Raw genomic sequence first — 23,699 nt, forward strand, 5'->3', positions numbered from 1 at the left:
GCCACAGCACTGGACACAGCTCTGTAGTGCCCTCTGGTGTTTACATTCTCAACAGACAATTTTCTGTGGTTGAGATCTATCGGTTAAGACCTTAACCCCGAAGCTTTGCTGGAAGGATGTAGTTCTGTTATTTTTGTAAACTTCCAAAATACATTGTGAACACGTAAGAAAGTCAAGAGCAGCTGTGACCCAAAATCCAATCTAATGCAGACAGTGGACTACCGGGTATTTTTTAGTAATCTAAACTGTTGGCATATGGTAATGGTATCCTAATGTGAAACTCCTACCCTAGTTTTAGTTGTTCCCTTTTGTAAATGAAACACTAGACTGAGCTAAGTTTTAGCATGGTTTTAATCTGATACTTCAGTTAAGCATTCATGAGGACACTAAATTATTAACAAATACTTTCATCATATGCCAGGGTAGACAAAGGCAAGATTTTGGAGTGTAACAACAAGCTTGTGTAAACAACTTAAAGTAAGTTCTAGCATATATTTTGACATTATGAAAATACAATTTAAAAGTACATTTTTCATTATCATGATAATGAAAGGAGAAGGTTCTAAAAAGAAAAACAATGTCAGGGAATGCATTAGGGCATTTTCAAATAAAAGATCATGTATTGGAAAGCAAAAATTTCAAGATAATAGTGTAATAAAAAGTTTTGCACTTTCACTATTTTGCATTTCAACAATTTGAGTCATATTTACTAATTCTGAAAAGTGTGTGGCACAGTTATGCCCATGTCTGTAACAAAAGGCACTTACCTAGTTCGGCTACTTTACTCTCTTATGCCAGAGGTCAAAACAGGGCACAGCATGCAGTCGTACATACTTTTGTCCATTAAAAGAACACTCAAGGCACCCGTAGACTGTCTCCCTTTTAGAACTTCCCATTCCACAAAGGACACAGGGACCTTTTGGGATGTTGTTATTAAGTAAATTAATTCGGATGTGAGACCCTTCTCTGAGATAGCTTGTAGAGAGATCAGTCATGCTTGCAGCTTTTTCATAATAATCTGTAAAAAGGTCCTCCAAGTAAGCATCAGAATTAGCAATGGTAGCCATTACTCTTTTATCTGAAAAAGAACACACATACACACACAAAAAGCAGTGATTTGTTGTTACATTTTGGACCATTTACAAAACAACCTGTCAATCTAGTTATGAAAATAACACCTGATTCATGAAACTATTCTAAACAGGCCATGTTGTAGATTACTTCCCATCAGAAGCCCTGGGTGATGATTTTTTTTTTTAATTTTTACTTCACAAAAGACACTGAGAAAAGCCATAAATTTTTGTGTGCCCTACATATTTTTAGAAACACACCTAAAAGGTAGGCATGAGGCGAGCTTTTGAAGAATTTGGTGCCAAATCAAATCACAGCTGCGTACTTCCCTGTTCAACCGTTTTTATTTTTGCATTTCTAGTTTTATTTTGTAAAACCTGTAAATTCCTTTCTCTTCCCCCTAGTACTTATAAAAAACACCAAAACAAAACAACAAAACACACACACAAAAAAAACCCTACCAATATTTTAACAGGTTTAGAAAATTTGAAGGACTCCAAGTTGACCTCCTAGCAGATTTCTGAGCATCCAAACACTCCAGGAAGAAATTATGTTTGGAACTGCTTACCTTTTTCCTCTCTCTTCAGGCACTCATTAGTTTATATTGAATGACAAACTTTTAGACAGCTACAGCTACTGAGATATATCACACTCACTGAAGATTTATCCCCTTAGCATGAACTGGAGCAGTACTGGAGGCTTGGTCCATAAAAGCCCTTTGATCAAAACCAGGATACAATGGAGCAAGGACACCTATACAGACCAGGCTTTAGAAGGATGCGTTTACTACTCAACATTTATCTTCACACTCAGATTTGCAGATTTTCAAAATATTCAGGCTACAGACTGTGAAAAGCCTATGATCTTGATCTGAAGAAAATATATGTATCTACGGTTTTGTTGTATGTTGTGCTCATACCAGAATGAGAAATAGCAACTATGATGGTATCTTGCCTATGTCCTTGTCATGTGAACATACAGCCTAAAGAGTGTGTTCAAAAATTTAAATTAATATAGTTTGTTTTTTAAACTTTTAAAGATTTTTAAAGTTTGCCCTTAAATATTATTTATAGATTATAACTCATATTGCATAACACTAGCTGTAAATGGCAAGCATATGAAATAGGCTTAATGTTAACTGTAGTTATTTGTATAATTACTCCACACCAGTTTACTATCAGCCATAAATTTTTAGGATCTTTAGGGTTTTAATGAAGGGCAATACCATAAATTTGTTATTTGTGAGTCAGATTCTCAAAAACAAATTTTAATAACTTCGCAATTATTTCAATACCCGAGAAATTGAGGTACATTTTCCATCAAAGTTTTCTTCTTTAAACATTCATCTTGCACACAGAGAAACAAAAATCCACTCTTCAAGCATTAACTAAGACATTTGGGTATAAATATCAAAAGTCATACTTCGATGAAACAGATTACTCTTTAACGTCCTTAATTTGGTCAGTGAAGATGATCCAGATTTCTCTTTTTCAAATCCTCCTTTTGAAACTGGAGTCACACAGAGTTCTGTAAAAATTAAAATTAAGTTTTTATAAAAACAAAATACAAAAGCAGTAATTGCACGGTAGTTTAATATGCTTTCTAATGTAAACAGCTAACAGCGATTAAATTCAGCTTTGTTACTGTTTTTAATGGCTAGTACCACTTTTTAATACGAGTCTACACACAGTAATAGCCCATAAAATCGTGACAGGGATTCAATGGGAATGATAAAATAATAGTGGCTTTCACCTCAGAGTTTGGTTGGTTTATACACAATTAAGGCCATGTTAAGGTACTAACTGGAATCCCTGCTTCTGGAGGAGAAACATTTCTATGATTTCATTTGAAACTAATAAAGAAAAATAAGAATCAACGCTGTGAGCTCTTTAGTGAGCTCTTTAGTGATCTCTTCTAACACCGAATCAACTATTAACACTTTATTTTTTTTAAATAAAAACAAGTATCACCTACATTTCTATCCATAACTTGAAAGAAAACATTTGAAGTAAAATATAATGATAATCAATTACAAGTAACTGAAAAAAAAAAACATGTTTTAAACATTATCAATTGAGAATTCTCTTCAATTTGCAAATAAAAATATCAATTTCATTGACTATTTCACTAATAATGATTTTAGGGAAAAAACCCACTGTGCATGTACCTACCATTGCATAAAGGTAAAATTAAAACACTTCCAAACCTTAAATTAATGTTAAGCATTCTACTTAAATAAATATAAAGAACCACCACACAAAATTATCTCCTTTACTTTTAATCTAGTAATTATGCCTGGTTTGGAATACATTTAAATATTTCACAGAAGGGAAGGTATTTCACAGTTCAGTAAAAGGGTGCTTTGCAATGCAGAATACCTGTTTTATCCTGTGTATGCCAAATGGTACAGAGCTATTTTCAACTTTTAGAACATAGTGCTATATAGATCTGCAGAGACAGAGATTAATACCCTAATCAGGTCTCTTATCTTGCTATTTACAGAAAGCCACAATGTTATAGTAAAGCAATTCCTGAAACAATTCCCACTGAGTGAACCTACAGAGGTTTCTGTATTTAAACACATGTGAATGTGGTGGTTAAAACTTCATTTAACGTCACTCTGCTCAGTGGGGAGTTTTGCATTTGATATTATCAAGCACTAGATGAAATCCAAAATTGACTTTCTGGTTTATTCCTAACGAGTTTGGTAACATCAATAATGGTATAAGTTACACTTTAATAACTGCAAATTAGGTAAATACATAAGCGCTATCCTTTCCCCTGAAGGAAAAAAACTTACAGGAGCTATGCAATGTTTTTATTAGTTTCCAGTAACTATGATTTATAAAAATCTTCAGATTTTTATGAATATTGTCAGATATCCATATGCAGTACATCCATATGCAGTAATGATGTATCAGAGTGAAATTAAAGCCCCAGCAGAAAAAAACTGTTAGCTTAATTTCTAAGTTCTGCACATTTTCTTCTTTAATTGGGTCTTTTTGCTTTCCTATTTTATGCAAAACTGATCAGATGGTCTCATAAGCCTGTTCCTTGCAGACTAGAAATATAAGGAAGAAATTTTTTGTTCCATGCAGCTGCAAGATTCACAAAGAAATTACGAAATTATACTTAACTTTTTAAAAATGCTTCCATGACAGAGTATTTTCTAGCACCTGCCTTGATTACCTTTTCAGTAATTGTTTCCTATAAAGAAAGACTACTTATGTGCATAAAATTAAAAAATACCATTGTAAGGGATCAGGGCTTATGTATATCAAGAGCAACTATTTTAAAACCTCAGATCATTATAAATAATAGCAATAATGAGAGTAACTCACATCACTTACCAAAATTACCATCCAAATGAATGTAAAGTTCAAATACACTAAAAGCAATAGTTGTATGTGCAGGAAAAACAATGGCTTTGTCCCGCCCTTTACAATTCTGATCTTCAATAAAGTGAAACTATAATTTAGAAAAGCATCAAAAGAAAGTAAGTTACAAACTGAAGTGGAAGAAAAAAAAACCAAAAAGCACCAAAATGGCATCTTAACTGTATATATTCAGAATTACAATGCCAGGAGGAACCTTTGAAATTGAACATCAAATTCCACAACTAAAGAAATTTCTATCAACAACTTTGCATTTTAATAAGGTTAGATACAGAGGTAGTAGCTTAACTTGCATCACTCATTAAAAATTATATGAATTATTTAGAAATGCTAGGAATGGGCAAACCTCAGAAGATATGTAGGTTCAATTACTGAAACACACTGAAGAGAGGTAGAGGGAGGAAGGACATAAAAACAGGGGGCAAGATGCCAGTCCTTGAAGTAATAACAACCTGAATTTCTAATGTGTTAGAGAAGACAAAATATAAAAATGAAAGATAGGTTATACAGTTGTTGGAGATTCAAACTAAGAAGCAGTTTTTGCTGAGGCTTCACCCAAAGCAATGGCTCATTGTCTAGCCATCCTTTCATGCATTTCCCATCCCTCAGTCACATAAGCAATACTAAACAAAATACCAACTTTTAATCAGTTTACATCAGTGCAATAATATTGATTTATTTCAGTTTTTTTCTGAGCATATATTGGTAAAAACCCAACCATTTAATTTATAAAAATGAGCTTTTTATGTCTGTTCATTTAACTTACAGAATTTTGTCAAACATATTTACCCTCATTGCCTCTCCACGCATTCCAGTATGGACAGTTAATGAGCATTGCCTTGTAGTTCTAATACTTTCCATGACCACGCACAGAATTTCCATCCTACTTTTCCTTGATTGATGGACTAGACAATGATCAAAGTTTATCTTTCTAAAATCAAGAGGGAGGCAGGAAGGAAATTCAGAGATTATTAGTAATTTAATAGAATTAGTAACTATAAAACAGTAAATAAATCAACATAACTTCTGTCTCATAACAGTAAAACAGCTGACTGAGGTCATCTCTGGAAACTTAATACGGGTTTTCAGTGTTTGGGAACAGAAGCACTAAAAAAATCAAGTAAAGCCAGTAACTTAAAAATGTTAGAGAGGATATGTAGGACATCCTGGAAAATTCTAGGTCTGTCCATCTGACACTGTTCTTAGCGACAGTAAGGAACTGTCAATGCACTCTAATTAATAACCATTTTTTTTTAAGTGATATAATTAATGTCAGTCAGAAAGAATTTACAGAAAATAGATAGTAAAATCAATAGCTGTAATGCTTTACTATTAGGCTTCTATAAGGCTTACTTTTTGATTAGAGGCCTAAATAATGCCTACAGAAGCTGGCATCAATGGATTAAAAACTGGGTTAACCAATACATGTCAACTATAGCTGAAAACACTCTATCACTCATAAACATGGAACAATCTTGAAACAAGTGTTTGTAGGAGAATTCCTGCAGGCATGAGCTCTTAGTCCTATATCACTGAATATTTTTATCAGAAGACCAGGACTCTTCTGCTATCCTCAATTATTAATCATAATATTTGGAGGTTACAAATAAACATGGTAAAGGTAGGTACAGAACAAGAGGGTTAATGAATACAAAATTACATGCAATGCTTGGTAAATAACTGCGGGAAAATTGGAAAATACCAAATGTCACATCACACATAATAAATTATTTACTGGGATGCAACACTGGGATTCACTGGGGTAACGTTATGGCCAAGGAATAATCTTTGAAATACAAACTAGAGAATTACACCTAGAATTAGTCACACCATATTTCTATGTGTTTCACATTTGCACTAGCACTACAGTAACACCAAGTTCATTTTCAGTGCCCTTAGCTCAACAAGGATATTTGAAAAATGGAGACTGCATTTAGAGAATAGCAACAAAAGCTTATTTAAAATTCAAGTAGGTAATTCCACTTTGCTTTTCAAAGAAAAGGGTGTGCAGTAACCTCACAAAACCTTAAGCACCTCCATTGGCAATAACGCATATAGCTCTTTAGTTCATCAGACAAAGGCAAAGAAATCTTATTTCTGAAACCTTAAGTTGGGTAATGTTATTCAAAGTAAATTTCAAATTTTCAATAACATAGAATATAGATAAGGACCTTGGATGGACTCTTCCTCTCTGGATTTATATTTTTCCTGGAAGGTGCACTGTAATACAGATAAAAATTAATGCAGAAAAATGCTGCAATCTGCATTGTACAGGTTGTGTGTCTAATCCCAGTGATCCAACCAGAGGCTCTTCAAAAAATATTAGACGGTGACTGCTATTCACTGACTAGAAATAACCAAAACCTAACCATTTTAGAGGTTCAACCTAATTGTATGAAATAAAATTACAGAACCAGAAAACAAAATACATAATATAACCTTGCAGTAAGTTCTTTAAGTAACGTTGGTACTTCAACCTCATGTTTGGTCACAATGCCAAATGAAGCTTTAAAGGCAACAGAATCTGATCCAGCAACATCAAAACCAACATCATTCATTATCTGATTTCCTCTTCTACCATTAAGCGAAACATCTGATTTGTCTTCATAGTTGAGCAATTGGTAAGATGAGACACCTGGGTAAAAGAAGATAACCACTGTGTGATAAAAAGTCTGAACATGGTTTTTTTTACACAAGAAGAGAATAAAGAGTACTGTTCCTACATTGATTAACTGTTTTGATGTGAAATTCAGTGCTCCTCATTGGTATTACTACTGATGACATTTACCTGATTGAGACAGGGGTGTGCCAGTAATATTAACTTTGACTTTTACCTCACATGTCCCAGTGAGAATGACTTACCGCATGCTTCAAGTAGGCCTGATAATTTCAGGGCCTATGCAACAGATTAATTCTGACTTACTTGGAAGTTTGCATCAGTTTAGTGTGCAATCAAAGGGTAGGTGCCAAAGCATTTCTGTAATGCTTTTTTAATAACCTTAAAACCATTGAATACTAGAATGTATTGGTTGCCAAATTAAAACTAATAGAGCAGATAGAACAGAGGGATTAGGCAGTCAAATTCATTTGAGAGTCTGAGGTTTACTCTCGTTTTTTTAGTCCTCTGAAACTGAGCATAAACTGGCATTATGAAGTCACCTACTATAAATTCTGTTTGTCTTTAATTTTAGCAAAAAAAGTTTCATATATTTTTCATAATTCTAAAAACATTGCAACTGCTTGTATTTGTCGCATAAAAAAGAAATTCAATTGCAAAGTTCTTTGCTTATATTAAAGGACAATACATTCTGCACATGATACCTAACCTTTACAGAAAAGACTAGTAAGGTTTTGTGAGACTTTGTAATGAGATTTTACAACCTTTTTTGCAGATTTTTTAATAAGCTTTGTCCCTCTCCAACTTTTTTCATTATGCTTGCATCCCGGAATCCCCCCTTTGTGAGGTCAACCGGTATTTCTATCTTCTTATGCTCATACTGGTTTGCCTTAGTAGTGTTTTTAGTTAATGCAACTAATGGGATCAACACTTTTGTCAAAATGGACTTTTTTCAAAATAAATAAAGTAGGTAATATAAAGTAATGCCACTGTTTTGAGAAAACGTAGCATACACACAATTACTTTTCCAAAGGAAGGTACAGGAAAGTATGAGCAGTATAGTTCAATTTTGCACCTCCTAATTCTCCTAGAATCACCTCAGAAATTTCTGATATTGCATCAAAAAGGTAAATTACACACAGTTAAGCTTTTACAATACACAAAAAAGATTACAAATATGGAAAAACATCTTATGGAAATCCAATTACTTCAGTCAGATAGCTGTTGTTAAATGCTTCTGCTGGTGCAGAGCCCAGTCCATCAGCAGAAACTACTAGCATGGAGCAGCTGAAGAACTGAGGCCTTTCTTACATGGTTAAAAGTGAGTATACAAAGAAACATTAACATTTAAAACAATTTTTAAGTAGCAATTAATCAACATGCATCAACACATCAGGAATCTGTTGTCATTTGTGAACAAACACAAGGCTTAACTGAATTTGATTCATAATAGTTCAGAAAATATCAAGGCTTTTTAGTATAATTGCCTCATTTATTTATTACAAGACTAAGCAAGATAAGGTTATTACCCATTTATTAAACACCCATCATACTACCTGCACAGCTTAAACTATGTCTACTGTTCTGTATTTACTAGACAACATGCATTTTTCCACATTGAAGAAAGATAGAAACCTTACCTGCAGAAATTTCTTTCTCCCCTTGCAGGATGTCTTTTAATGTGAAAGGTGTTGAAGCAAATTTAGATTTTTTTGAAAGCAAACATGTTCTTTTCTTAATCACAAGGCTCAGAGGTTGATATCTATCAGCTTCACTGAGACTGGGCACTGGAACTAGTCTTCCTCCATCACCAACCTGTTTAACAAAGTTTTTGGTTGCAGCAGCAAACATATTATGACATTAATAATGATAATAATAAAAAGCTATGTATCAAGTGTAACTTCCAGATGTCAAGCCCATGTTCAGTTCTTTTCGCAATGTTCTTTCAAACAAATTAACCTGGTCTTTAAAAGAAAGCTGTCAAACTGCTTTTTTTAGATGGAGCTCTATTTTGCTTGGAAAGAATCAACAGCATCTTAGCTACCAAGTTTCTGTGGTGTTTTGCTCAAGACTTCTCTAAAAGACCTTCAGCTAAGCTCTCTAATTCTGTATGATGGATAATGCATTACCAGTGTAAACTGATAGGGAAATAGCTGTCTTTTTATTGGCAGGTTAATGTCACTGTTAGAAAACAAAATTTACATTGTTAGAAACAGCAGACAGTAACTTGTGCAACCCTCAGCTCCTTGTTAGGAGTTATTGATGTATTACTGTTTCTTGGGTCCTTCCTTCATCTGAATTGTAGTGTTTTACCAATAACTAACAAAGCAGCCCAGATGCAGTCCAGGAGACTGCCTGAATTATACATTCATGAAAGCTGGTACGTCTGCTGAGATGGTATTGCCTTTCAGCAGCAGTTGCATGACCTACCTCTGAAAGCTCAGCTGGGAGTAAGTGGTGTGGTGGGCCAAAACCTATGATTAGAGATGGCTGGGGTTAGGAGGACAACAGAAATGAACTTTCACGATATTTTGTTCTTCACCTGTGGACTCAGATGACTGTGTGGTAGTTTTGAGACAGGACAGCTGTGTGTACTTGGCTCAGACTACTGAGAAATTCGCTGGATTTTTAAAATTATGCTAAAATAATAAAAGCCAATTGCAGACAGAAGGGAGACTCTCATTATAGGATTAAGGAGCAGCTCAAGGATCGATGAAGAAAAGCACCAGTGTAAAAGGATATAAAATTGTAAAGCAAAAAATTAGTCACCCAACAGCATGGTGGAGGATCAGTGAGGAAACCGGAGCAGCTGAGCCATCCTCATGTAAATGATGACTTGATTTTCTTGCAAGAGTGATAAGTATACAACTACTAAATATTATTGCACATCTTCCAGACTCCTTTTGCAGTTACAGTAGGTAAAACATCAGCCACAGGCTTGTAAATCTACACTTTAATATTAATATTATTCCTAGCTGCCAGGTAAAAAGTTGTTTGGTTGGCTTTTTTTCCTAAAATAGGGGTTTCATGTGAAAGGATTTTAATTACTGTTTTTATAATATGATCACTTATTTAATACCTTCATATGTTTCAATTTAGTTCTTTCCAATAATTCCATAAATATTTTTAAATGTTCAGAGTATCAGGAAGTCAAATAAAAAGGCAAAAAAAAAAGGAGTATTTTACCTTAGCTAAGATGCTTTCCAACCCTAACTATTCTATGATCTAAGAGAAAAAGAAAGCCCATCAGAGCTTTCTGCTTACTCTAGAGGGTGCTGAAAACTCAAAGCTGGTCATACATAGATTTTGAACTGAAATGATGTGGAATGGTGCAATTCAGTCTGACTGTAATTCATATTTCACTGCAGTAACAAAACAAACAAAAAAAAGAACTGTATAAATTTACTCAATCAAAACACATTAACAGAACTTAAAAGGTTTTAAAGGGAAGGAAAATCTAAGGAAATTCTTAAATTAAAATTGCCCACGCAGTCTTGATTTATATTTATCGTGTAGATGCCTTATAACTGTTTGACAGGATACTATTTTTTCAACACATTATCAAGCTCAGCTGGCACAGTTTATTCAACATGTATTTATCTTTCTCTTGCTTAATATGTGGTCATAGATCAGACCCAGTCTGATCCTAGCACTAATTTTGATAACAAATAGTTTCATCTGATATGTTTACGTCATACTCATGTTTACTCTAACACCCTATAATCCACTATAAATGCTGCAGCAGCTTTTGTATCATCCTCATGCCACAGGTCAGAAAACAGGAGTGCAATTACACTGGCATTGCCATTTTTGGAAAACATTCACTAAAATTTTGTGCATCCAAATGAAGAAACCTCAGATATTTCCCCCACCTCTCCAGCATGAGGCCCTTCTGTACTTAGCACACAAGTGTCCTTATGAACTTTGAGCATTTCTGCAGCCCTGGCATACTCTCACTTTGGGCAACCAATAAATGAAAAACATGCTGTGCATATGTTATGCCTGAGTTAGAACTTCAATAAAAAAATCTTGCCTTGCTTCTACAAGTTCTGCAGACGAAAATCTTTGCTCATATGTGGTTCATACTACCTCAGGGGAATCCCAGGGACTATAACCTTCCACACCCCTTAGCACAGGACCATAGAACAATAGCGACAAGGCATCCCATCTGCCTTCACTATGCAGGATCCTCCATAGTCCCGACCTTAGCCCACCTTGATACATTACTGGATTAAAGTCAGACGAACCCTCACCACAACACAGACACCTTTTGAAAAAACAAATAGAAAAATATGATGACAAAAATCCCCTCCACCAGATTGCCTAATAACCATCTACGATGACCTTTGTTCTTAAGTGAGCCCCTTGAACCATATACAGACTTCGTGGTGGCACAGACAAAATTATTCCTCCAGTTTCCCCATCTTCTCAATCATGAGAACACACTTTCTCTGTATTACCCCTTCTCTCTCTAATTATATACCCTCTGACCCTTGTAAATAAATAAATAAATCAATACTTACTGGTAGAAGCTTCCGTTGCTGATTCATCTGTACAGCAGATTCATCTACAGCTGGAAGGTGGAATTCTGTGCAAGAAAAAAACATGAAGTAATGTATAGATATAATGCTCTACTTTCATGTTTGATAGTTTGGGGGGGGGGGTGTTAATTGATTTTCCTGTCCCTATAACTGTCTTAACCCTACTCTCTGCTCCTAACTACTGTGCTCATGGTCTGCTCTTCTTCTGAGTTGTCCAACCCCAGCAGACTGAAGGCGTTTGTAAGTTTGCCTAAGGATATCACAAGTCTCCACATGGGCAGCAGTTTCAAAGTAGTTTATTTAGCCCTGTGCTTGGCAGTTTCTTTGCTATATCTTCACCAGGAGTGAATAGTAAAATAGTTTACTGCATAGAATCACAAAGTCATAGAATAGTTAGGGTTGGAAAGGACCTTAAGATCATCTAGTTTCAACCCCCTGCCATGGGCAGGGTCACCTCACACTAAACCATGTCACCCAAGGCTCTGTCCAACCTGGCCTACCACATATGCAAGATGAGTTCTGTTTCTTCAGAATTGGTCTTACCCACGGAATAGTACCAGAGCAATATATAGAAAAGAATTTTGTTGCTTAAATACTGTATCTTTTCATCACATTCTATTGATAAGAACCTGGAGATTATTTAATAGTAAAAACTAGACGACAGTCCTGCTTTCTGCATAACCTTTGAGGATGCAGAATGCTTCCTCACTGATTATTGATTAATTCCATAATTATTTTTGTTGCATTATTTGATTATTATACCTGCAGCAATGTTGGATATGTGCAATGATGAGGTGTTTAAAGATGCATTTATAGGCTGACCTGGGGTGCATGCAATCTGGAGGCTTATCCAAGGAACTGAAAATGTGGAATTATCTCACTAATTTCAATCTAGAATAATCTGCAAATTATTTTGATATTTCTGTATTCCACATGAACAGGTATAATTTTAATTTGTTTGTTGTCACTGTCAACCATATAACATTAGCATACTTGCAGTCAGTCAAGAGGAGAAAAGAAGACTTGAGTGTTAATTAACTGATAAACTGATTTGGTGTTTCACTTGAAAGGGTTAAGATCACACAATCAGTACAAAATTATGCTGGCAATTTAATATCTTCATAATGTACAAAAAGTTGCCAGACCACCTGACTTAAGTGCTTTTGAACTATATTACATTTACCTACAGATCTTTACAAAAAGAATAAGCACAAGAATTTCACACCTAAAAACCAGCAAATAAAATGCTACTGAAAAAATAATAATAAAAATATACTTGCTAAATTCCATTAACTTTCCAGCAGATGGCATGAGTGTGTCCCTAGAGAAAAGAATCTGTTCACTATAGATCCCATTATATTTCAGGAGGTAACAAAAGTAACAATTTAAGGGACCAAATATGGTCCTTGTTAAATACATGCTTTATTTTTTCCCTACCTAAGTGGTTTTAACAGCACTTGACTCACCCCTGCCTTCCCAAGGTGGAGTTTGTATCAGCAAAACAAGTCAGTTTAATACCATGACTTACATTGCTTCAGGCCTCCTGAAGACAGTACCACTGCCAAGTTGAACTCCTGGTCTAGCAGCCTGCTGGAGTACTGGGGTCGCTTGGCATATTGCTCACAGTGATTGCTACTCACAACGCATTATAGCATTTAGAGACCACTGTGGGAAGAAAAATAAGTTAGTGCAAGGTAAAGGTTTTCAGCAGACATAGCTTCAGCAGAGATACTTCCATGTTGGATTTCTTTATTATATAATTCAAGTTCAATGAAAATTTTAAATGAGCTCACAAATACTATTTTAATTTTGCATACAGGGGTACAATTAAAATAGCTATGGCAATATTTAAATTTTTAAAATCTAAATATTTATATTTAAACTTTATTAAGCTCTCAATTTGGTAAAGTGGTAAAAAAGTGCCGTCACTTCTTGTGCATCTGAAACTTAACTTGTTCCTTATGGAAACCCCTCTGGGCAGCAGGATAAGTGGACCGTATCAAAATGAGAGAACTCAGAAATTCAGAGAGGCAACTCATCAGAAGCCTATTCCTAAAATGTTTTAAGTTCCCCACATTTAAAGTATGTTTCACTTCTTGTGGAGACAGATGCTTTTGAATATTTCACTACTATCTGTAGTATCAGGAGAAAATTTTAATAAGAAGCGTCTAGGGGTCAGTATTTAAATGGATTTTTATATTTCATTTATATGGGACTTTTGTCTGTGAACAGTTTCTTCACCAATTAGAATGGATTTAAAAAAAAGGAAACTGTTGTCGTTTTCTATACAGATATCTAAAACATACCATTAGGGCTGTTTCAATTTATTTTCAAGGTCACTTTTAACAGCCCATTTGGAAGACAGATACACGCACTCACTATGTTTCCTATATATTACTTTTCAGGTTTACAGCTGAAGTAAACTCTCTTGGAACCTCCTTCTATTCCTTGCCACATAACAGATTGTGCTAATACATATTCATAGTTCATGCTACAGAACACATAAAAGGTAGATCTCCTGCCAGGAGGTGCTATATTATAGCATGACATTTGTCCAGCAATCAAAGTACTAAAAGCTGTACTGTACTGTGAGTGTTATATCAGTGAAGGATGGCAAGATGTGGAGCTCAACTGGCTTCCCTATGCCTTTTGGTTGACATCATCCCCCCTTCACCTTTCTACAAGCAACATCTGTTGACACGATGAAAAGGGGATGTTTTGCACAGTTGGCTCCATTGTACCATTTTGCTGCCTTCTCATTAGAGCCATGTTAATGATGAAAAGGAAACACAAATGTGTTTAAGGAGCATATGTTCTGATGACAGTTTTATATGATCTTTCACAGACTTACCTTTCAGTTTTCAGACCTTTGTTCACATATGTGCACACTACTTAATCTGTGTTTCATGTGTCCATCTTTAAATAATACAATATTAAATTACTATCACTGGCCAAAATGTATGAAATATCCCAGCGTTTCTTACTTTTAATTGTCCCAATATTATTGCAGCATTTTTAATGGGCAGATGAATGTGTTAGCTGTGAAGCATTTAATAATAAGAAACGCAACAGTAGTACTCCAGGGACAGATTCGCTAAGAAAGTGTATTTAACCTTACTACACATGAGAAGCAGACACATCTTTCAGCAAAAAGAACTGGTCATTCGTTACATAAACTTTGCTGCATACAGTGAAGCTACTTTAATTATCTAGTATTATTTGATTGTAAAGACATCTGGAAATAAACAAGCCAGTGTGACCTAAAGTAGACTGAATGCTGCCTTTCCTTTGAAGGGTGCTGCCTGAATGGCTAAATCCTTTTTTTCCAGCATCTTTGAGTGGGTGTGTCTGTTTTAGAGGACAGCTTCATGGGCTTGCGCATCCTCCTATATGAGGATGCAGAACCGTAGCTGCCGCTGCACCACTATATCTGAAGAAAGTGGACAAAACAAAGGATTTGCTACCGTGTTATCATTCACATTGTCCATGCTAATCTGGCTGATGGGCAGTGGTACAGTTATCTCTATACAATACTTCTTCAAGTAGTGGACATATGTTGCTCCTTGCTTCTTCTTATGTTTTAATCTGAGCAGCAGGCTTGAACTGGATTTATTTTTAGCATTGCCACTAGCCGTTGTGTGATACTGGGCAATTAGCCTCAGGCTATGAAACCTACTGCATGTTGCTGTGGTAATATATCACTTCCCTGAGCAGGATACTGAGAAACTGACTAGTATTATAAAATACTTTCAGATCTTTGGTTACAGAGTATTTATAAACACACAGAATGAAGTAGGTGTTTGTAGGGCATCCAAGAATTCAATATCCTCTTTTATAATCACTTCTATTATTATTCAGGCCGTTCCTTTCATGCTATGAGAACACTTCCCCATCTAGTTTTTTTTCTTTTTTTTTTCCTTTTTTCACATGTGTAGGAATGAAATAAGAAGATATTTGAGCAGTTTCCAGATACTAAACGTTTTAAGAAACAGCTGACATGAAAAATTCTTGTCACTAAACATAAAGAGCAGAGTGACTAATACTGGTGTAATAGGTTAGCTGATCAGCATTTAAGTGAAATCAGCTCTTAAAGAATGGATGTGCCCTTGGGCTATGTCACCTTATTTTCTTTTGACTGCTAATTGTAATACTAGGCCTTCAAAAATAACCTACTTAAAGAGGATCTTATAAGGCAACCTACACCTTAAATTTTATCAGTTTAAAAACAGAAAACAGCACGATGTTCTTACCAGAACACATAGCTACTTGCAGTCCAACAACTGTAACCTTTTGGAAATGTTTCCTTATACTTTTTCCTCCGCTGACTTGTCAAAAAACCTGCTCAGGAAACCTTGGAGAGTCATGAAATTTGAGCTAGTAATTCGTTTCATTTCTTTGCTGAAGGAAATACAGCCAGATAGTCAGCAGTGAGAAATGCAACTACGTATTTGGTTTTACTTTGGCACTTTCCCATGTGATTACAAATGTAATCTAATCATAGGTAAAGAAGGTTTTCAAACCAGATTCAGGTCTGTAGCTTACTTTGTTAACTTGCTTTGAATTCTTTTTTAGCTTTACCATTATTAGTACACACTTGAGATGCAGATATGGAATATACAACCCAGCCTGTCTCTTAGCTACTCTGTCTAATAGTTATATCTTAGACATTGCTGTCAGAAATAAAAAGCAAAGTCTGAATATAAGACATTTCATTTACTAGCCCTGAGAAAAATTAGACTCGCCACTCAGTCAAAATAAACTACAGAGTACCTCCTCAGCTAGTCCACAGTACCTCATTCATTTTGAATGGTATTTCAGATTAGTTTCTTTTAATCTGATTTAGTAATGACTACTTAGTGGCAAAAAATAATTTTGCAGATTCAGGTGCAGGAACAGTAAATATTGCATACTTGTGGTTTTTAACATTTAGACCAACCTAAATATTTAATAAGCTCATAAGGACTTGGAGAACCATGTTGCTTGATACATTGGCTGAACAATAATGCTATGTGTCATCACATCAGAACAGATTTTTATACTGGCAGTGAAACTTGGAACAGCTTTTTGTGGGCAACTCCTTTAGCTGAGTCAGTATAAAATCTTGTCAATAGCGTCCCACACTGCCTCACTTCACCACACCACAGCGCCTACATGTTTGTGGTTAAGAAGTATTATCTGGTTCTTGGTTAGATTAAATTTAAATATAAAAATTATTACCATACTTAAATATTTTTTATGCTAAGTAAGATGTCAGATTGCCTCATAGGCCTTTTGCACTCTCATCTATTCCCAAATAATTCTTCTTTCAATCACTTAAGGAATGACATATAGCTTTTCACACTTCAATTATGCACAGTAATTTCGATGAGAAATAGTAATCAGAAAGTGTTAGATTTGTTTCGCACAGCATTCAGAGGCAAAGTACAGATCCCAACTACATAAATGTGAAACCAGATCTGAATTTTGTTCATAGAATTGTTTAACAGGGAATAAGCTCCCAGTCTACAACCTGGCTTAAAATGCTGGTTTGGACGAGATCAGATGTGTACTCTGACACAAGAAAGCAAGCATTGCCATTCATGAAAAAAAGTGCTTTCCCTTCCTTTGCTGTTGCTTCCACTCAGGCAGCCTTCCAGACTATTTGAACACTTGTTCTTTTTACAGTGCCAAGAAACAATAAAAACCTTAATTTCTCCTCCCAGACAAATTCTTGGTTTCTATTATACTTTCATTTAAAATAAAATGCAATTGATTTAAGGGCTGAATAAGAACAGGAACATAGAATGGGAAAATTCCACATACTGGCATTTTTCCAAGATGCCAGAAGAGGTGGGTGTCAAGTAATTTATTTTTTTCCCACACCTCTTTATTCAATTCTATTAGAGAACTACAAGAGCCATTTTCTCTACACCCTCTCACAAAACTTGAGAACATACCACACAGAAAGGCTCTTACCAGCTGTAGCATGAATAAAACCGGGAACTGCCAAAAAGAAAATTATCTTCTTTGAGACTGCAGTTGGTATCTCCTGCCAGATTTAAAGGAACTGCACAGAGAATCACATGGGAGAAGTTTTATAAAAATAACCCTGCAGTAGAAAAAGGTTAGAAAGGAACAGGATGATGCTTGTGAGAAGCCGCTGTTTCAGTGCTATCGCTGCCACTATCACCCACCTTTCCAAAATCAATATATATTAAGAATTTTACAATTAATAATCAATTCAATTAACTAGTTACAAGTAGTTTGTTCAAGAACCAAATTCTAAAGTGTTTATGTTAATAAATCAGAACACAGATGACAGGAGTTTAAACAGTGTACATTGAGATTTATTAGAACAAGCACTAATAGCAGCAGTGTACAGAGTGATGGAGACAATGTACTGTATGCATTGAACAATAATAATTATACAATTGCACTTCTTCAGAGATCTATTAGAAAATGCTTTTCAGTAAACAGTTTCCCAAATCTAGCATTGTTTGGATTTGCCTCTGAGGAAAAAAATACAAAAAATATGCTTTTTTTTTTTTTTGGTAAGGCATTAGCAACATTCATTGGCAGGCTAAACAAGTCATTTGTACATGCATTATCCAATTACATTGCAACAGGTAAAGATGCATCATGTTTCCTCAGTACCTAGAATTGCATGTGTGTGTGTTTTGGACACAATATCCTGGTAAATCCAGATCAGCCTTAAGGAAACAGATGACATCTTTCGTTACATTTTAGAGCACAACATAAACTACAGCATAGCCAGGTTCACCTTTATTTCCTACTAGAAGCTGCAGGACCTCTCTCAGTTGGAGCTGGTATTATGGATATTGTGTATACCACATACATCACTGGAATAAAGTCTTTATTAAATTAAATATAATTAAATTACTATTCCCTCCACTACCACCTCCCTGAATCATGTGGCCAAAAGATGCTCGACTGTAATCAATATTAAGTACTATATGAGCTTGGGGTTATTGAATGAGAGGTAGTCAGTGTGAGGCCTCATCACATTCTGGATTACTACAACAGTATGTTCAAAACCAATCCACAAGTGCAAAGACACAGAATAAGTGTTGTAGCTGCATTATGTGGGAACATAAAACTGTTTTTATTCTGCTCCTTCCTGACTAGTTTCGGCCTCTGAAGTAGCCAGAGAACTCGATATATCAAAAAAAAAAAAGCAAATCCATTCATGTGCTAAAGCCTAGAAGGAGAGAGGGGAGGCACTTTCTCACATTCATGCTATTCTAGGCTGAGATTAGGTGCATGCTCTTAGTTAGCCACCTCCTTCTTTGCAAATAACAAAGATTAGTCTCCCTTTTTGACTGGCATACGGTATTAGCAACCCTCACTCAGGGCTGGCACCATCCTGGGTAAAGTACAGGGAAACAAGTATAGGAAATTCAAATATTCTTAAAATTAAGCTTGTCAGAGTGAGACATAATATGATGAATTGTCATTGATTTAATCTCCTGTTCTTTCTTCCAAATGTCATACATAATTGAGCTTAACAGAGACATGAAGCTAACTGCTTTTTAAAAAATACAAATCTCAGAATAAGTTCCCAAAATGTGAGAGAGTCAAAATAAAGTCAAATATATTGCTCTGATTGGCAAGCAGTCAAACCAGCTGTATTTCACACATTTATCTTCCACAAGACAGTGTACATATTCAAAATTAATCTGAAATGTAAGTAGTTGAGTATTTAGGCTTGGCTGTAAGATAGGCGCACAGATGAAACAGATTCAGATCATCCACTCACCTGGAAGCTCACTGAGTTGTACCAACAGCATCTCAGCCTCATCTGCATAGGTGCTCATTTGTTTAAGCATATATGAATTAAAAATCAAGTCCTATAGCATCTGATGTAACCAGATACATTGTTTTGATTTCGTAGGAATGTCACTATTGATTCTCTTTATTTGAACTTTAGTATCTATACCTTTTAAACTGAATTCAATGAGACTGTTTACGCTAAACACATCGATGCCAGTGTAAGATCAGCATCCAAGCAGATGAAGCAGGAAAAAAACCAAAATAAATTCTGAGTTGTGTACTGCTGATTAACTGTAATAAAATTGTATAGATTTGGAATGTACAAATTATATCCTACTCATGTCGTTCCTCAGCTGTTGATGCTTAGTAACTAAGCAATACAGTTGTTTTTACAGGCACGATTACAGACAGCATTTGGAGTCAGAATTAATAAAACATAAAGAAGAATCACCCTGAAAGATATCCTAAACTTATGAATAGTCAAGCACAAAGGAATACATTTGCAGGAAAGCAATCTAGATCAATCAAGATTTATTTTTATTAAATTACTGAATGCCCTATGAAGGACTAAACTTGTGCTTTAAAAAATTGTGACACTAAGTAGCTTACACAGTTTTCAAAACAAGTATCTGCAAATCAGTTTTCTATTGAGTTGTTTAGAAATTATGGTATTGACTTTTTTTTCCAGTTTCCTTTTCTTCATATCATTATGGAAGTCCACAGTGAACTTCTGGGCATAAAATTAAGGGTGCTGCAGGTGAGGTTTAATATTACAGTGCTCAAAAATAACACCTTATCCAACATTTAGGTAGCTGAGTACATAAATGCTTCTTTCCTTCTTTCCCTAGGTAATAGTTCTCTGTTGATGTCAAACAACAGAAAAAAAAATGTCTGGTGCACCTAGACCACCAGCCCTTTCTAATACAGTCTGTTCTTTCCCTCTAACACAAAGACCGTCTAACCAGTACTCAAAAGCAGCTCTGACTCTATTTTCTAGGCTTCTAGAAAGCAACTACTTGCCTTTAAAATCCATCTTAAACACTGGAAAGTGAGTTTCTATATACCTTTCTAGCTGACATAATAGCATAATCCCAGTGGAAAGACTCTGAGGATCTCATTCTACAAGTATGCTAAACAGGTGTACAAGAATTCACCAGATTGCGAGGAGGATGAGGGATGCTGTAGGATGAGCACAGAGGTATGGGCAATGCTCTTTTAGCTATCTAGGGTTTTGCATTTTGGCCTGTGAGAATTGATGCAAGGCTGTTTCCCATCTAAAATTAAAGGCTGTTGAAAGCAAAGCAGCTCAGTAAGGCAATGTAAAATTGACAGCTATCTAAACTTTACTTTTCTAATGGCATTTTCAGTTTCTGAGTAAGGTATAACTAAAACTTACTACATTTCATATATGTGCGTATAGGATCTAATCTCACCAAAAAATGTGAAATTATTCCCAATTCATATTAACTTTGTGCAAAAGTGAGAGAAAATACAGAAATCTTTGCTCTTAAAATACTGAGATATCATAATTCACCAGTTAATTAAATAAAGCAATGCAGATAAAGACCAAAAGAAGAATCTTGCATACTTACAACAAAGAAAATATATGTAACATCCTAACACAGAACTATCATAACGATCTCTCTGGATACCACAGAAATTTAATTTGATAATGGCTTTTTATGTGCTAAATAAAGCATCCACTTCAGACAAACTAGCACTTACAGATAAAGAACAAGAAGTTTGCTATGCATTTTGGTGAAGGAAAATATTTTAGACATCAGATACTAGCAGCTCGATTTCTTACTTAATTTATAGTAAATAACATAGACACAAATCAATATACAAAGAAGAATCCTGTCTGGGAAAGCATACTGATATTTCTGTTTGGTCCAAGGATGAAATTTCAGTGAGTAAGCACTATAGGTCCAACCCACTCTGAGAGCTAGATTAGAAAGATCTGAGAATTAGGTGCAAGACAGAAGCACCACTCTTCATGTCTGCGGAGTTCCAAACATTGTTTAAGTTTTGAAACTCAGACTTCAAAATTAATTAATTCTTAGTGAGTAATTAATGCTTGATAATAATTAGTTTAGAAATAATTATAAAGGAACAAGAGTAGTGCTGTTGCTGATTAGAGAGAAAGACTAAGGTAGAAGTTGCCATCTCTGCATACCTGCATATCAAAATACATTCATAAGCATTTATCTCTCAGCTCATAGTCAGGTCTTGTTTGAGACTCAGATGAAAACAAAATTTACTGTGATCTGAATTTGTTGTAGTATATTTCAACCACTAAAGAATATCAGTAACACTTATTTCAATATGTAATTTTTAATTTCAAATTGGAACAATTTTCAGTGTTGACTTCAAGATAGGTGGCAAAGCAAGTTTAACATATTTATGCACAATTTTATTACTGGTGATCCAATCTCAAAATATTTCATACAATATTAAGCAAATAGAAATATACTTGAAGATAGTGTCTGTATTTCTCCTGAATTTCCTTTGTCTGAAAAATAGTGATGATTAAATTAATATTAATTTTGTTAATTTTACTGTAATAATCTTTATTTGGGTCAATATAACAAAGGAAGAGAGAGAATATTCTGCACAGAAAACAAAACAGAGCTTGTAGTCCTGACTTTAACACTGATTGTCCTCTGTGGACCTGACAAACCAACACCAGGGCCACAGGCACAATCATAAATAGCAATGTAACTTCAAAAAAAGATGTTGTATGCGTGTCTACACTGACAGGCACAAGGAGCAAGTACCTCAATAATGAAGAATAGTTCTTGAATAGTTATCACTGTGTGCTGCTCTTACATAGCACTTAGATCACTTTGATGCTCAAGGTGTTTAAGATAAATTATCCACTTCTGACTTTCTAGAGGAATTCCTCACCTCTTCCCTTTTTGCATCCCTAACATTCTGGGCCAGCAACATTATAAATATATATGTATAAAATACACACATACATACATATATGTGTATATATATACATACAAACACATATTAAGACATACCTTTTTCTTTAAGGCAGACCATTAACAGTAGCAGTTAATACAGAAATACATTTTAGTGTTTCCTAGGAGACAACATCTAGATCACTGCTCTAGGAGTACTACTAAGTAGCTTTACCATACTTCAGTGAATATCGACATTCTATATTACACACTGCTAATTATATATTCCAACTATATAGTGTCCTTATTTATAAAATATGTATCTCTCTTTGTCCACATTACCAATACACCTTCATCCAAATGCTGGCTACAGTATTTTTTATTTATAGAAGGAATAAAAACTTCCTTCACCTTTAGAATTAATACTGAGTAAATGTCACCAATCTTCCCTTTTTCATGCTGTCATGAGCCAGTGGAAATAAAAATGGTATTAGGATAACCTGCCTGAAACAGATTCAGCAGCTCTACTGACATTTTAATTCATAAAACTTAGAAAACTTATTATTATGTAACAGCTGTGCCGCTGACAGAGCTGCTGTGACTGGTTTCCTTAGAAAGTTTCTCCACCGTAGTCTCTGACTCACTTTTCTGAGATTGGACAAGGATCACAAGGAATGAGGAAAAAATAAATAAAGATAAGGTGGGTTTATAATACCAAAAACCTTGTCAGAGTAGGGCGTGGGACACCTACAAGTACACTGCATCACTTTGTAAACCTGCAAGATACTATATAAAAATCCTTTTGTAAGAAAAGCTTTTCAGTTCAGTGGAAGAAAGATGTAGCTTACAACAAAGCTAATGAAGGTGTTCTACATTTTCTAGTTTAAAGAGCAAATTATGTATTTGCTTTTGTAAGTATACTCCTTACAATATTGTCGTGGTTTAAACTCAGTCAGCCATGCAGTCTCTCTCACTCCCCCTCCTTCCTTCTCCCCAAATCCCAAAGGGATGTTAACTCCCATGGGTTGAGATAAGAGCAGTCCAGTAACTAAGGTATAACACAAACCCACTACTGCTACCACCAATAATAATAATGATGAAATAACAAGGGAAGAGAATATAACCGCTTACCACCTGTCGACCAATACCCAGCCTGACCTGAGCAGTGATCTAACCCTTCCAGGTAACTGCCCCCAGTTTATGTACTGGGCATGACATGCTGTGTTATGGAATACCTCTTTGGCTAGTCTGGGTCAGGTGTCCTGTCTCTGCTTCCTTCCAGCTTCCCCTCCTCCCTGGCAGAGCTTGAGACTCAGAAAGTACTCGGTCAGACTAAACATTACTGAGCAACAACTAAAAATATCAGTGATATCAGTGCTGTTCCCAGGCTGAAATT

The 23,699-nt window shown here is 35.2% G+C and overlaps 1 protein-coding gene and 1 long non-coding RNA gene across 3 annotated transcripts; both read right to left on the reverse strand.

Moving 5' to 3' along the window:
- Nucleotides 1–333: 333 nt before the first annotated feature.
- On the reverse strand, nt 334–9,390 carry PJVK (pejvakin). Of its 2 annotated transcripts, XM_061379436.1 has the most exons (6): nt 8,724–9,390; nt 6,906–7,101; nt 5,256–5,397; nt 4,422–4,539; nt 2,494–2,598; nt 334–1,078 (listed from the first exon to the last, which is right to left on the reverse strand). In XM_061379436.1, exons 1-6 carry the CDS (start codon nt 8,932–8,934, stop codon nt 777–779), a joined length of 1,074 nt encoding a protein of 357 aa, XP_061235420.1. In that variant the 5' UTR covers nt 8,935–9,390; the 3' UTR covers nt 334–776. The 2 variants fall into 2 exon arrangements, with proteins under 2 accessions (XP_061235420.1, XP_061235431.1); XM_061379447.1 differs by lacking the exon at nt 8,724–9,390 and having other exon boundaries at nt 5,256–5,573; nt 6,906–7,022.
- Nucleotides 9,391–11,183: 1,793 nt separating this feature from the next.
- LOC133226364 (uncharacterized) lies at nt 11,184–14,846 on the reverse strand. Its single transcript, XR_009729489.1, has 3 exons — nt 13,153–14,846; nt 11,607–11,671; nt 11,184–11,350 (listed from the first exon to the last, which is right to left on the reverse strand). It is a non-coding gene; the product is annotated as an uncharacterized LOC133226364 (long non-coding RNA).
- Nucleotides 14,847–23,699: the final 8,853 nt, after the last annotated feature.

The sequence above is a fragment of the Neopsephotus bourkii genome, unplaced genomic scaffold (genome assembly GCF_033783945.1).
Source record: "Neopsephotus bourkii isolate Nb327-2 ecotype Australia unplaced genomic scaffold, CSIRO-AGI_Nbou_v1 NB_196, whole genome shotgun sequence".
Classification (NCBI taxonomy): Eukaryota; Metazoa; Chordata; class Aves; order Psittaciformes; family Psittacidae; genus Neopsephotus; species Neopsephotus bourkii.

What these genes read in the sequence shown, in the direction of transcription:
- PJVK (XM_061379436.1), bottom strand. Translation starts at nt 8,934, where the DNA reads ATGTTTGCTGCTGCAACCAAAAACTTTGTTAAACAGGTTGGTGATGGA. An exon ending in CTTAAAGAACTTACTGCAAG is followed by an intron (nt 5,398 to 6,905) that starts GTTATATTATGT and finishes TCTTGATTTTAG; the next exon opens with AAAGATAAACTTTGATCATT. An exon ending in GAGTAATCTGTTTCATCGAA is followed by an intron (nt 1,079 to 2,493) that starts GTATGACTTTTG and finishes GTTCTTTTTCAG; the next exon opens with ATAAAAGAGTAATGGCTACC.